The 13,197-nt window shown below is 41.0% G+C and overlaps 2 protein-coding genes across 4 annotated transcripts in view; one reads left to right on the top strand and one right to left on the bottom strand.

Moving 5' to 3' along the window:
• The window catches only part of ERC2 (ELKS/RAB6-interacting/CAST family member 2), a 957,804-nt gene that overhangs the window by 908,350 nt on the left and 36,257 nt on the right, over positions 1 to 13,197 (bottom strand). The window lies entirely within an intron of this gene.
• The window catches only part of LOC145519898 (uncharacterized), a 71,320-nt gene that overhangs the window by 50,830 nt on the left and 7,293 nt on the right, over positions 1 to 13,197 (top strand). The window contains exons 4-7 of the mRNA XM_081524954.1: positions 3,942 to 3,991; positions 4,649 to 4,806; positions 7,618 to 7,744; positions 8,712 to 8,871. Of these exons, the coding sequence (XP_081381080.1) occupies positions 3,942 to 3,991; positions 4,649 to 4,806; positions 7,618 to 7,643 (234 nt within the window). The 3' untranslated portion in view covers positions 7,644 to 7,744; positions 8,712 to 8,871. The remainder of the gene's footprint in view (positions 1 to 3,941; positions 3,992 to 4,648; positions 4,807 to 7,617; positions 7,745 to 8,711; positions 8,872 to 13,197) is intronic.

Here is a 13,197-nt window from a genome sequence, read left to right as displayed (position 1 = left end):
GCATCCTGAGAGATAATCTGTCTCATTTCTCTGCCACCTGTGGTTTTAATTTTCTAGCCAGTCCTGGAATTGCTTCCTCTCATCCTTCTGGATGGGTTTCCAAGGTAGAAGTGTTCCTTTGACATTCTCCTCTGCTCATTCACTTGACAAGAATGCATTTGCTCCTTCCTGCTTGCCCTCTATGCTTTGTTGCTCCCAGCAACGTGCTCCCTTCCTCATTCTTCCTTTCCATCTTTTCTGCACACCTCCTTGACAATATCCTTAAGATACTGTCAGCCAGCACACTACTACTCACACTCCATATTACATCTTCCATGTCAGCACCAAATTCCCTTGTTTTCAAGCAAATCTGTTGTTGTTTTCCCTTTCGAGACGATGGAAAGAAACCAGTTTTGGATCTAGGCATCTCTCCTGAATGGTGGTGAGACCTCAGGCAGACCACTTAATCTCTCTGTGGCTTGTTTCTCATTTATAAAATGGGGATGTCACATGTCTTGCAGGGCTGTTGAACTCACACACATGGAAAGCAACTAGTAAGTTCCTCGTACATAACAGGAGCTCAAAAATGCTTATTTCCCCTACATTTAAGATCAATGTGAGATAGAAACTGTAGTACCATAAAAACTCAGTTTAAAAAATAAATTTCATTCCCTTTAAAGGGTTGTCCATTTCCTTATGAGATAGATCTCTATTTACCAAATGTCTACTTGTAAAAGAAAAATTTCAAGATATATTTGAAGATTCAAGGTTTTGTTCAGGTCAGGGTTTTGTTTTTTAAGACATCATTCACAATTCTTTCCCACACAATGACGAATCAAGTTTTAACTTTTATATCATTATTTTTACATAAATAAATACATTCTGATCACTTCACAAAGTGAATGAACTGAGTATAGGAAAAGTATCAAGAAAAATGAAGATATACCAACCACCAATCAACTCAGGGTTTCTCAACCTTGCATCCTTTGACACTGTTGGACAGAGAATGGGGGAGAGGGCAGTCTAGTGCACTGTAGGATGTTAACTGGCATCCCTGGCCTCCATCCACTAGATGCCAGTAGTACACCCCACCCAGCTGCAACAACCAAATGTCTTCAGACATTGTCAAATGTCCCCTCAGGGGCAAGATTGCTCCCAGTTCAGAACCACTAAGTTAATTTGATCAATGTATAGTGCCAGGTCAGACAATTCAAGCCCAGTTATGAGTTTATGAGACAAGAAGTATAGTCAAAAACCAAGTATGCAGTTTTTCCAGTAGTCAGGTAAGGATGTGAAAGATGGGCCATAAAGAAGGCTGAGTGGTGAAAAATTGATGCTTTCCAATTGTGGTGCTGGAGAAGACTCTTGAGAGTCCCTTCAGCTGCAAAAAAATCAAACCAGTCAATCCTAAAGGAAATCAACCCTGAAAATTCACTGGAAGGGCCAATGTTGAAGTTGAAGCTCCAATACTTTGGCCACCTGATGAGAAGAGACGCCAATGGAAAAGACTCTGATGCTTGGAAAGATTACAGGCAAAAGGAGAAGACGGCAGCAGAGGATGAAATAGTTAGATAGCATCATCATCTCAATGGACATGAATCTGAGCAAACTCCGGGAGATAGTGAAAGACAGAGGAGCCTGGTGTGCCACAGTCCATGGGGCTCCAAAGAGTCGGACATGACTTAGCAAGTAAACAACAACAAAGTAGCTTTCTCAGTCAATACTTCTTCGCTCCAGAATATTCCTACTGAAAAAACAAAATGGCTGCTCATCACTTCCAAGATAACAATCAAACGCTAGCTTCACAGAAAAATAGAGAAAACACTGCACGTGCCAGAATTCTGTGTGTCAGTCTGCTCTAGTTCTTGGCTGCTTGCCCACATTCTGCCTAAAACCTACTTCTCAAACTTTTGGAAATGCTTTCCACAGCTTTCAGAACCTGACCTTTAGAGCAGCTTTATCTATGTGTGTGTGTGAAATAGATTTATAATTTTCTCTACTCCTGCAAAGCCAAACCACTTATTGAGTCCAAATGCCAACTGGGGATGGTGGGAATTTGCACACAGATGTCAGTGGACTCCAAAACAAGAACGCAAGAGCTCCACCTGCAACTAATTATAGAAACCAAAATTGCACTCTGGCCAGAAGAGGCCAGGTTCACAACCCATCTGCTTTGGCTGATAAAATCACTCTGGTACTTTTTCTCCTGTCAACATAGACTTGCTTCTTAAAATGCTGTGAGGATGTTTTCTATAGGGAATTCTATTAGGCACATTTAGTGAATGTTTTGGGGGTGGCCACTCCCTTCCAGAGCTTGGTTTCCATAAATGCCTTTGGCACAAGTGAGACTAAAACAATCTATTCGTTAAAATATTCCAAAATGTTTTCTTTGGTTGATAGTGTGCTGTTGCTATCCCATCGCCAAAATAAAGTGATCCAGAAAGAAAACAGAAGATGGAAGTCATTTAATTTTCCCAAGGTCTAGCATACAAGAATGTTTATTTCCCTCCCATTAGCCAAGTTTTTCATAAGAAAACCTGGGAGTAAAAATCTGTAAAGCTACTAATGCAGTGCATATGGCTGATCCTAGAGCTGACTGCAAGAGATTACTGAGGCAAAAAATCAGCTGACATCTGTAACAAAGCTGTATAGTTCACTTCAAATCATTCTCCTACATTCCAGCAAACAAAGAAATCAAGTGTTGGATCTGTGCCATCTCATCTATCTTCAGGACCAAAGGAAGCTTTCACCTACCCACGAAACACATTTACGATTGTGGCTTCAATCTAAGTAGGTCATTGCCTAAGTCTGAACCAAAGTTTTTCCACCTTTCTGGAAAGGTAGACAAAAGCTACAATTCTCTGTAGAGCTGAGAAAGATGATTTCAAGACAAGGAAGATGAAATATTTTTTTCTTCTAAGATTCAGCATTCCAAGGTACGCTGTGGTGCTAAAAACTAGTTCATATTGCCTAGTTCTAAATCCATGTGGCTATATAAAGTGGGCAAAACACATACAGATGCTCACTTCAAATCAGAGTTAAAGCGAAAAAACTTACACACAGATATGATATCTGACTGACTTCTTCATTTCTCAGAGCTCTTGAAACAACTTGCTGCAGCTGCTTTTCAGTCGCTAAGTTGTGTCCGACTCTTTGCGACCCCATCAACTCTAGCCTGCCAGGCTCCTCTGTCCATGGGATTTCCCAGGCAAGAATACTGGATGGGCTGCCATTTCCTCCTCCAGGGTATCTTCCTGACCCAGGGACTGAACCCAAGTCTCCTGCTTGGCAGGCAGATTCTTTACCAGTGAGCCACCTGGGAAGCCCTCTTGGTACGACTCACAAGCCCTTAAAACATTTGGAGAAAGAGAGTAAGGACAGTGCAATTGGACACCTGTTTTTGTCCTAGAGCATCCTTTTGCCCTTCATCTCAATTCCTTTACAGAATTGCTCCTCTTCCAATGCATGCAGTTCTAACAGATCATCAGTCACAGTAACCCCTTCTCACATACCTGTCCCTTTCCACCACACACATTCACTAGGTCCTGAAGGAAGAATATAAAAAGGCAGGACTAAAGTCCTTCCATAAATTTTCTAAATGATAAGTGAAGATATACGGATCTCTTATCTCTTCGATTGTGACCCACCTCATGAAGGAAAAACTAAGGCTCACATGTCGAGGCAGATACTAAGAACCAGTAACAAAGCAAAGTCCTGCTACAGTTTGAGGCCCTCCATCCAGTCAATCACAATCTCCATACCTGAGTCCTTCTGCAATTTCTCTGCGCATGCGTACTCAGTTGCTTCAGTAGTGTCCGACTCTTTGCAACCCTAGGGTCTGTGGCCCACCAGGTTTCTCTGTCCATGGGATTCTCCAGACAAGAATACTGGAGTGGGTTGCCATTTTCTTCTCCAGCAATTCACTGCAAGAACTAATAAATTTCCATTTTTTGCTTATACAGGCTTGGAGTAGCATTCGTGTCACTACTTGGAGTATTGCTCAATACCACTGGTAAATAGGTTTTTTTCATTTTAATGTGTAAGGTCCTTTAGGGTCTCATTTCACCTATTGAAATGCACCTATTTTTATGGGTATCATAAGTAGTGTTAGTCGCTCAGTCACGCCCAACTCTTCGCAACCCCATGGACTGCAGCCCACCAGACTCCTCTGTGCATGAGATTTTCCAGGCAAGGATACTGGAGTGGGTCACCATTTCCTTCTCCAGGGGATCTTCACAATCCAGGGATCGAACCCAGGTTTCGTGCACTGCAGGTAGATTCTTTACCAACTGAGCTACAAGGGAAGCCCAATGGGTATCATGACTGGTGATAATTAAAATGTGTGTGTGTGCTAAGTCATGTCTGACTCTACGATCCCATCAACTGTAGCCCTCCAGGCTCCTCTGGCCACAAAATTTTCCCAGTGGAAGCCCCCAAAATTAGAATAATAGTTATCAATTCCGATTTTCTATGTTTTATCAGTTAGAAAGGTACTGAGCTACAAGTAATAGGATACCCAACCAGCAGTGACTTAAACAACTAGGGATTATTTTCTCACATGACTAGAAGTCTGGAGGCAGGCCACTGCTGCTGCTGGTGCAACTGCTGAGAGATGGCAGGACATATGTCTCCGTGCTTTTCTCATCCTTCCTTCCATGGTTACTAACAGGCAACATATTGACACTCAAGACAGAAAGGAGGAGGAAGGAGCATTGCTGGTGACATTTACTCATTTATCGGGAAAATACAAGTTTTTCCAGAACCTTCCAGATTTCCACTTGAGTTACATTGGCCAGTTACTTGAGGAAGAAGAGAAGAAGTCTGAAGGTGAGCCATTTATCAGACGTCATTAGGATATTTGAAGGACTAGCCACTGAAGGAACCTTTGACCACAACAGATGGCTCATCCACTTTACAATCTCAAACTTTAATGTCCTGATTCTAGAGCTGCTCTTGAAGTAGCCTTTCCCAAACTGTGACCTTTATACCCTCAGTTTTAGCATTATTTATCATTTCCGACAGACATATATATATATTGGACAAAACACACACATATGCGCATACACACACACACATATATATATTCACTCCCTTTCTGCTTTACAGGGACTATATTTCCCTGACCCCCTGACTTTGGGTTTGGCCACATAACATGAATTAGGCAACAGAATTTTAGTGGACATGATGCAAATAGAGGCTTTAAAATGTGTCTACGTGATTTGGCTGGACACTTGCCATCTGTGATCCACCATGAGAAGATAAAAGACCTGAATAGCTGCTTGTTCCAAAGAGAATGTGGAAACACACAGAACATACCTGAACCCCACTTTCAGCCTAGAACCTGGTGCTCAGAGTTTGGACCTGCCCAACTAAGTTACAGTCAATCTGTAGATATATAAGAGAGAGGTAAATGCTTATCTCTTTAAGGTACTAAGTTTGGGGATGGCTTGTTAGACATGGCTTATTACTGTAGCACTAGCTGCCTAATACAGTTTTAAGGTAAGTTTCATGGTCAAGTAAGTTTGGGAAATTGCTAGGTTAAGCAAGTTTAATAAATATTTTTAACTGCATGAGTCAGAGCATTTCACATGCTGATATGTTGTATTAATTAGTCTGCCAGGGCTGCCAAAACAAAGTACCAGAAACTAGGTGGTTCAAACAACAGAAATATATTGCCTCACAATTCTGGAGGCTGGAAGTTCAAGATTAAGGTGTCAGCAGGTCTCTTCCTCCTGAGGACTGTGAAGGAAGGACCTGTTGCAGGCCTATCTCTTTGGCTGATAGATGCCATCTTCACCATGTCTCTCCCTGCGGTCTCCTCTCTCTGCATGTCTATGTCTGTGTCCAAATTTCCCCTTTCAGTAAGGACACCAGTCATACTGGACTAGACCCATCCTCGTGACCTCATTTCAACTTGATTATCCCTGTAAAGACCTTATAAAGTCACATTCTGAGGCATTGGGGATTAAGACTCCAACATATCTTTTCTCAGGGTGGGACACAATCCAATCCAAAACGTACAGCGTTATGAATTTCTAGGAGAGGAGTATCTCCTATGTTGTGTCTTAAGCTTATTTGGCCAGAAAATTCCCTTTGGCAAGTGTCATCTCCCTTGACACACTTTGGAAACTGGGCTTTGGGGGATCCATGGATTTCAGAATAATAGAAGGAAGACATAGGGATAAGACAGGTCTGAGGAGTGAACATATTTAAGTCCCACCCACAAACCTGATGGGGCCCTAATCCCCAGGAATAAGCCCTTGATCTCACAAACACTCAGTACTCAAGGTGACTGCAGCTGCATTTAACTGTCAGTGGCCACCCCTTCACAATGCAGCTGCTTCACCACCTTCCTAGCAGGAGATAGAGTGAATTCCATCACCCACTTCCAACTGGTACAATTCTTTGTATCTGGACACTCACAGTGAAATGAATATTTAGAACAGAGTTGAATGACCTCTGTTGAGATGGCCCTGCAGTTATATAAATAAAAGAAAAAATAATAAGAAAAGAAATATGGAAATGTGATCCATCTCGACCTTTTCGAGTTACAGGCTCAAAATGAGAATCAATAAATCATATGTGAAACTAGCTCAAAATCTCATCAGAAACCCATACTAATATTGATTGAGAGTAGATCACTTTCTATTGTGTTAAGCCAGAAATAGAAATTATCACATAACCACCACTTAAAAGCCATAACATTCCCCAGACAGGTTTACTTACACTTCTTAGGTTACCTTTCCCAATGACCTTGTCCCACTTCAGCACACATGAGATGAGTAAATATTAGATCTAGTACAATCTCTCAGGGTCTGATGCTCTTTATATTCATGCAGATCCTTGACTAGCCATGCACAAATTAGGAAAATATCTAAAAATCACTTTATGAATACCTAGTTTGGAAAACTAATCCATTAAAAATACAAAGTTAATAATAGCATAAAAAATTCAGGTATATAAAAAGCCAATAACTTATATGCACAAAACTGCAAGATGTAAGTCCTTATGAACTTTCTGAAAATGTATTCTCTACCACGTTTTCTCTCTCTCATCTCCATCAAACAGGTAAATAGAATGGAGTTGTAAAGAAAAGGCAACTATATAATCTTACAGAAAAAAAATGGGTCACTTAACTTCCCCATACGTAGCTGCATTCTCAATATCCACTCTAACCCCACAGGCCATTAAAAATCAAAAAGGGGCTATCTCAAGTGGCAGCCTAACATCCATTCTAAATCTTTTCTCCTCATTTCTCCCCAAATCACTCTATAGGTGTGACATTGAGAGCATGAGACTCCACCTCACTCTTCCTCCATTCAAGAAAATACATCATGAAGCAAAAAGCACAAGTGATAGCATAAGGATAACTTTGCATCCATGCACTTTAGTTTCGACAAACAAACCAAAGATTCCAAATATCAGTACTGCAACTCTTAGTATCTCAAATGTATTTCTATACATGCAGATCTGTGCCTGAGACATAGGGCCTTGGAGAGAATCAAGAAAGTATGAATGGAAAGGGAGTCTGGGGTGAAACATCCATCCAGAAACCTGAGTGTCTATACTTCACTCATAAGATATTTGGTCACAGCCACCTGTCCGTTGGCTCTAAGATCTGTACTTTCCTCAATACAGAGAGTGTGTTCAACATCCTCCCTTAGATCTGGAGTTGGGTTCGGCTTCCTACAACAGAACCACAAAGACCTCAGAACACACTATGAAGGAGTTGGTGAATCGGAGCCTTCTGTAATAACTGCATGAGGTAAAAGGTCTATGCTGGTGATCATTAAATTCACAGAACTATAAATTTAATATACAAGAACATTCAAGGTTCCTCACCTCCACCTATAATGGACCTATTTCCTATTTCTATGCACATAGCACAATTCAAATCATTTTCAATCACCTGAATTTAGGTTAGTAAAATGCTACTTATCCAAACACCCTGTGATAGAACTACATTTGTAGATGCAGTCTCTGATTGTTGTGGATAAAGAACACTTGATTGTGGTTTCTTATCTCTTTTACATTCTTTTCTTCCATATAGAAAAAAGTTCTGTGATTTTTTTCCTCTAAAGGGAAAATATAATAAATTATGGTAAATAGTGAGTGGTAGAAAACCTAAACAGTCAATTGTGGAAAAAAAGAAATAAATTTCTAATTAACAATAAAATCCTAATTAAACGAAACTACATTCTGAATCATTCTATCAAAACTATTCATTTTTTTCATCTAATATATAAGTATGATCTTTCTATTACAGTAGGATTCTATTCACAGCTCAGTGATCCTAGAGGGAGGTAGTAAGAATAAATTAAGATCTTAGATGTTGGAGTAAAAGAGGCTAAAGCCTTAAGTCACTCAGTCCAGCTCAGTCACTTAGCAGCTGTGTGAACTTGGGAAGCTGCTTATTCTCTCTACATTTATTTTTAATCTGTAAAATGAAAAAAAGTCTAGCACCTACTTCAAATGACTAATGCAAACATTAAACATGATAATGTAGACAAAGCTCTAAGCACAAAGCCTAGTACATAGTGAGCTCCCAAAAGAAGTCTACTGGCTGCAGTAGCAGCAATAATAGAAACAGAAGCAATGGCAGAAGTCTGGAGTGTTCTCCAAAGTTAACAACACTGGTAAACATTTTTAGTGTCCCCTCATATCTGACTCTTCTCTCCTTCCTGGAAAAGAGGACTACACCTCACAGTCCCTCGTATTTATGTCACTTCTAGCCCAAGGAACTGCAGAGCCAGTGTGCCAACTCCAGGCACTCTCTTCCTCTGCAGTAGCAATTATTGAAACCATGTGCCAAGATGCAGAAAACCTGGATCCTGAGTCACTGCCTGGAGGAGAGCTGCCCTGAAGAGTCACTTGACCTGCTTCATACTTCAGGTAAATAAGAAATACATCTCTGATGTGTTAAGTCACTGAGATTTGAGGTCTACTGAACACTGCAGCAGGATCTACCCTATTCTGACCGACAGGCATTCACATCCCCCAAAGGGATCCTGATACACTTCCAAGGGGGTGGGGGGGAGACGTTCAATTTTTTTTTTTTAATAACTTGCTTTTTGTCAATCTTTATATCCCTTATTTTGTAACACTACCTCATATTGCAAGTAATTTTCAAAATCTCCATGCTTATCCCCCCTTTTATATTTTTAATCTAAAAAAAGAAAGCAAGAGGAAGGGGACACATGTATACCTATGGCTGATTCATGTGATATATGGCAGAAACCAACACAATATTGTAAAACAATTATTCTCCAATTAAAAATAAATAAGTTTTTAAAAAGCAAATAATTATAGTTTGCTAACAGGTTAATCCAGAATCACTTTTGATGGTGATTGCAGCCATGAAATTAAAAGACGCTTACTCCTTGGAAGGAAGGTTATGGCCAACCTAGATAGCATATTTAAAAGCAGAGACATTACTTTGCCAACAAAAGTCCGTCTAGTCAAGGCTATGGTTTTTCCAGTGGTCATGTATGGATGTGAGAGTTGGACGGTGAAGAAAGCTGAGTGCCGAAGAATTGATGCTTTTGAACTGTGGTGTTGGAGAAGACTCTTGAGAGTCCCTTGGACTGCAAGGAGATCCAATCAATCCATCCTAAAAGAGATCAATCCTGGGTGTTCATTGGAAGGTCTGATGTTGAAGCTGAAACTCCAATACTTTGGCCACCTCATGCGAAGGGTTGACTCATTGGAAAAGACCCTAATGCTGGGTAGGATTGGGGGCAGGAGGAGAAGGGGATGACAGAGGATGAGATGGTTGGATGGCATCACCAACTCGATGGACATGGGTTTGGGTAGACTCCAGGAGTTGGTGATGGACAGAGAGGCCTGGCATGCTGCAATTCATGGGGTCGCAAAGAGTCGGACACGACTGAGCGACTGAGCTGAACAGGTTAATACCGGGGCTTTCACTGGGTCATATGTTGCATAGTCATATGTCACCCACAGAAACCATGGTAACATGTAATCATATTAGGTCCCAGAACAAGCAAAAAGTAATGGGAACACCCTCAAATATTCACCTGCTTCTGGCTTAAGGCAAAATGGAACAGTTAAGTGGAATTGTGGCTATTACGTGCTTTAAACTGAACCATGCCTTACAAAATAGACAAGGGGGTTAAAATATTTTTAAGAAAAATAAAAAGGCTTTGTGTGTCATTAAAATTTACTTTAATAAATAACTTTATTTTGTCTCTTCCATGCTAATTCTTCGTGAATGTTATAGAAGACACATAATATATTAGTACACTAGCATATCATGTAATTAATAAATATACATACATGTATAAGTAGGTAATCTGTGTTCAAAAAAATTAATGATAAAATCATAAGAAAAAAGTAATTTTGGGGATGACAGTTTATAAAATGGATTCCATACCTTTTGTCACTTCTTGCATCATTCTTAAACTGCTTTAACCATTTTCCAAAGCAACTAAAAAAGGAAGAAAATCAGTACAGAACTGGGGAAATGCACATAGTAGTAATAGAACTTTATATACCAGCAAAGTCATAAAAAAGAAAAAGCGAAAATGATAGTGAAGGGCACTGATTTGATTTAGGAATGAAGAACAAAGCTTTCTGTTCCAACTAAAAATCACATTTCCACATCTGAAAACCAGCAGAGGCTGGTCAGATAATCAAAGGGATAAGATGACTGCTTTCCACACATAGAAGGAGAATGAAGAGCAGATTCTCAAACAGATCAGAAATGTTTCTATGAACACTTGGACTCCAACGGCGTAGCAGGCAAGGAAACGTATAGGAGGTCAGCAGATGATCCCCAGAAAGGCAGAGAGCTTCATCAGGCCAGCATCAAGACCAAGTATCAGAGAATCACTAGTTTAGCCAAGTTAGAATTATCTTCAGCTTCTACAGAAAGTTAAATGACATTGGAGAATTTTTTCCAGCTAAATGGCACAACTCTCTACTCCCCATCTCTTAGCATTTATCTCACTGGTAGTAAGAGGTGAGGCTGGGACTTAATCCCAGGCATGTATTACACCCAAACCTCTGTGAACAGCAGCATATACATGAGCTTCACAGTGTAGGTAGGTTTCCCAAGTGGTGCTAGTGGTAAAGAACCTGCCAGCCAATGCAGGAGATGTAAGAGACAGTGGTTCAATTTCTGGGTTGGGAAGATCCCCTGGAGGAGGGCATAGCAACCCACTCCAGCATTCTTGCCTGGAGAATCCCATGGACAGAGGAGCCTGGCTGTTCATTGGGTTGCACAGAATCGAACACAACTGAAGCAACTTAGCACACACAGTGTAGGTAGGATTTGAAAATGGAAACTAACTGGGACTGAATAGACAGAGGCAGGGAGAGGGGATGCTGAGAAGGCCACTAATGGAAGGTGACAGAAAGGAGTGGAAGTGAGTAATCTTGAGTATGTGCAGGAATTCCCAAGTGGTAGTGTAGGGAGAAACAAACTCTGGAAAATTCTTCAAGAGATAGGAATACCAGACCACCTGACCTGCCTCTTGAGAAACCTGTATGCAGGTCAGGAAGCAACAGTTAGAACTAGATATGAACAACAGACTGGTTCCCAATCGGGAAAGGAGTACATCAAGGCTGTATATTGTCACCCTGCTTATTTAACTTATATGCAAAGCACATCATGAGAAATGCTGAACTGGATGAAGCACAAGCTGGAATCAAGATTGCCAGGGGAAATATCAATAATCTCAGATATGCAGATGCTACTACTACTGCTGCTAAGTCACTTCAGTCGTGTCAAACTCTGTGTGACCCCATAGACGGCAGCCCACCGGGCTCCACAGTCCCTGGGATTCTCCAGGCAAGAATACTGGAGTGGGTTGCCATTTCCTTCTCCAGTGCATGAAAGGGAAAAGTGAAAGTGAAGTCGCTCAGTCGTGTCCAACTGTTAGCGACCCCATGGACTGTAGCCTACCAGGCTCCTCCATCCATGGGATTCTCCAGGCAAGAGTACTGGAGTGGGGTGCCATTGCCTTCTCCAGATATGCAGATGACACTACCCTTAAGGCAGAAAGCAAAGAAGAACTAAAGAGCCTCTTGATGAAAGTGAAAGAGGAGAGTGAAAAAGTTGGCTTAAAGCTCAACATTCAGAAAACTAAGATCATGGCATCTGGTCCCATCACTTCATGGCAAATAGATGGGGAAACAATGACAGACTTTCCTTTCTTGGGCTCCAAAATCACTGCAAATGGTGACTGCAGCCATGAAATTAAAAGATGCTTGCTCCTTAGAAGAAAAGCTATGACCATCTTAGACATCATATTAAAAAGCAGAGACATTCTTTTGCCAACAAAGGTCTGTCTAGTTAAAGCTATGGTTTTTCCAGTAGTCATGTATGGATGTGAGAGTTGGACTATAAAGAAAGCTGAGCGCCAAAGAATTGATGCTTTTGAACTGTGGTGTTGGAGAAGACTCTTGAGAGTCCCTTGGACTGCAAGAAGATCCAACCAGTCCATCCTAAAGGAGATCAGTCCTGGGTGTTCATTGGAGGGACTGGTGCTGAAGCTGAAACTCCAATACTCTGGCCACCTGATGCGAAGAGCCGACTCATTGGAAAAGACCCTGGTGCTGGGAAAGATTGAAAGCAGGAGAAAAAGTGGATGACAGAGGAAGAGATGGTTGGATGGCATCACCTACTCAATGGACATGAGTTTGAGTAAACTCCAGGAGTTTGCAATGGACAGGGAGGCCTGGCGTGCTACAGTTCATGGGGTCGCAAAGAGTCAGACACGACTGAGCGACTGAACTGAACTGAAGTGAGTGTAGGGAGCACAGATGTAGAAGAAGGTGGTATGAGATAAGATTACAAAGGCAGGCTTAGGCATTCCAGGAGAAGTTGCTATGGGTTTAGTCAGAGGTACGCTTCATTCTGGAGGCAACAAGTAATTATTGACGGCTTTAAAGCAGGAGAATGGCGTAAGTACAAGTAGACACTGGGAAAACTAATCTTGCTATGACATGGATGATGGACCAAAAAAGAGTAAGAATGTGCCCTGCACATAGTTAGGTGCTTAATTAATACTGAATGGATAAAGGTAGAAAGACTAGGTTAAAATTTATCATGTTTCTATAACATAATATCAAATACATCCTATCTAATTCCATTTAATATTTTTCAGTTTGCTATTTAGTGAGCCAACTTCCATCATTCTAGAAGGAAATAATGTTGCTGGTGCATCAAAAAAAAAAAAAAAATCAATTCACCAG

Source organism: Giraffa tippelskirchi, chromosome 9 (assembly GCF_054371585.1).
Source record: "Giraffa tippelskirchi isolate mGirTip1 chromosome 9, T2T-mGirTip1v1.2.pri, whole genome shotgun sequence".
In the NCBI taxonomy this organism is placed as follows: Eukaryota; Metazoa; Chordata; class Mammalia; order Artiodactyla; family Giraffidae; genus Giraffa; species Giraffa tippelskirchi.
Note: the sequence above shows the minus strand (reverse complement) of the source record. Positions and strands in the feature narration are given on the sequence as shown.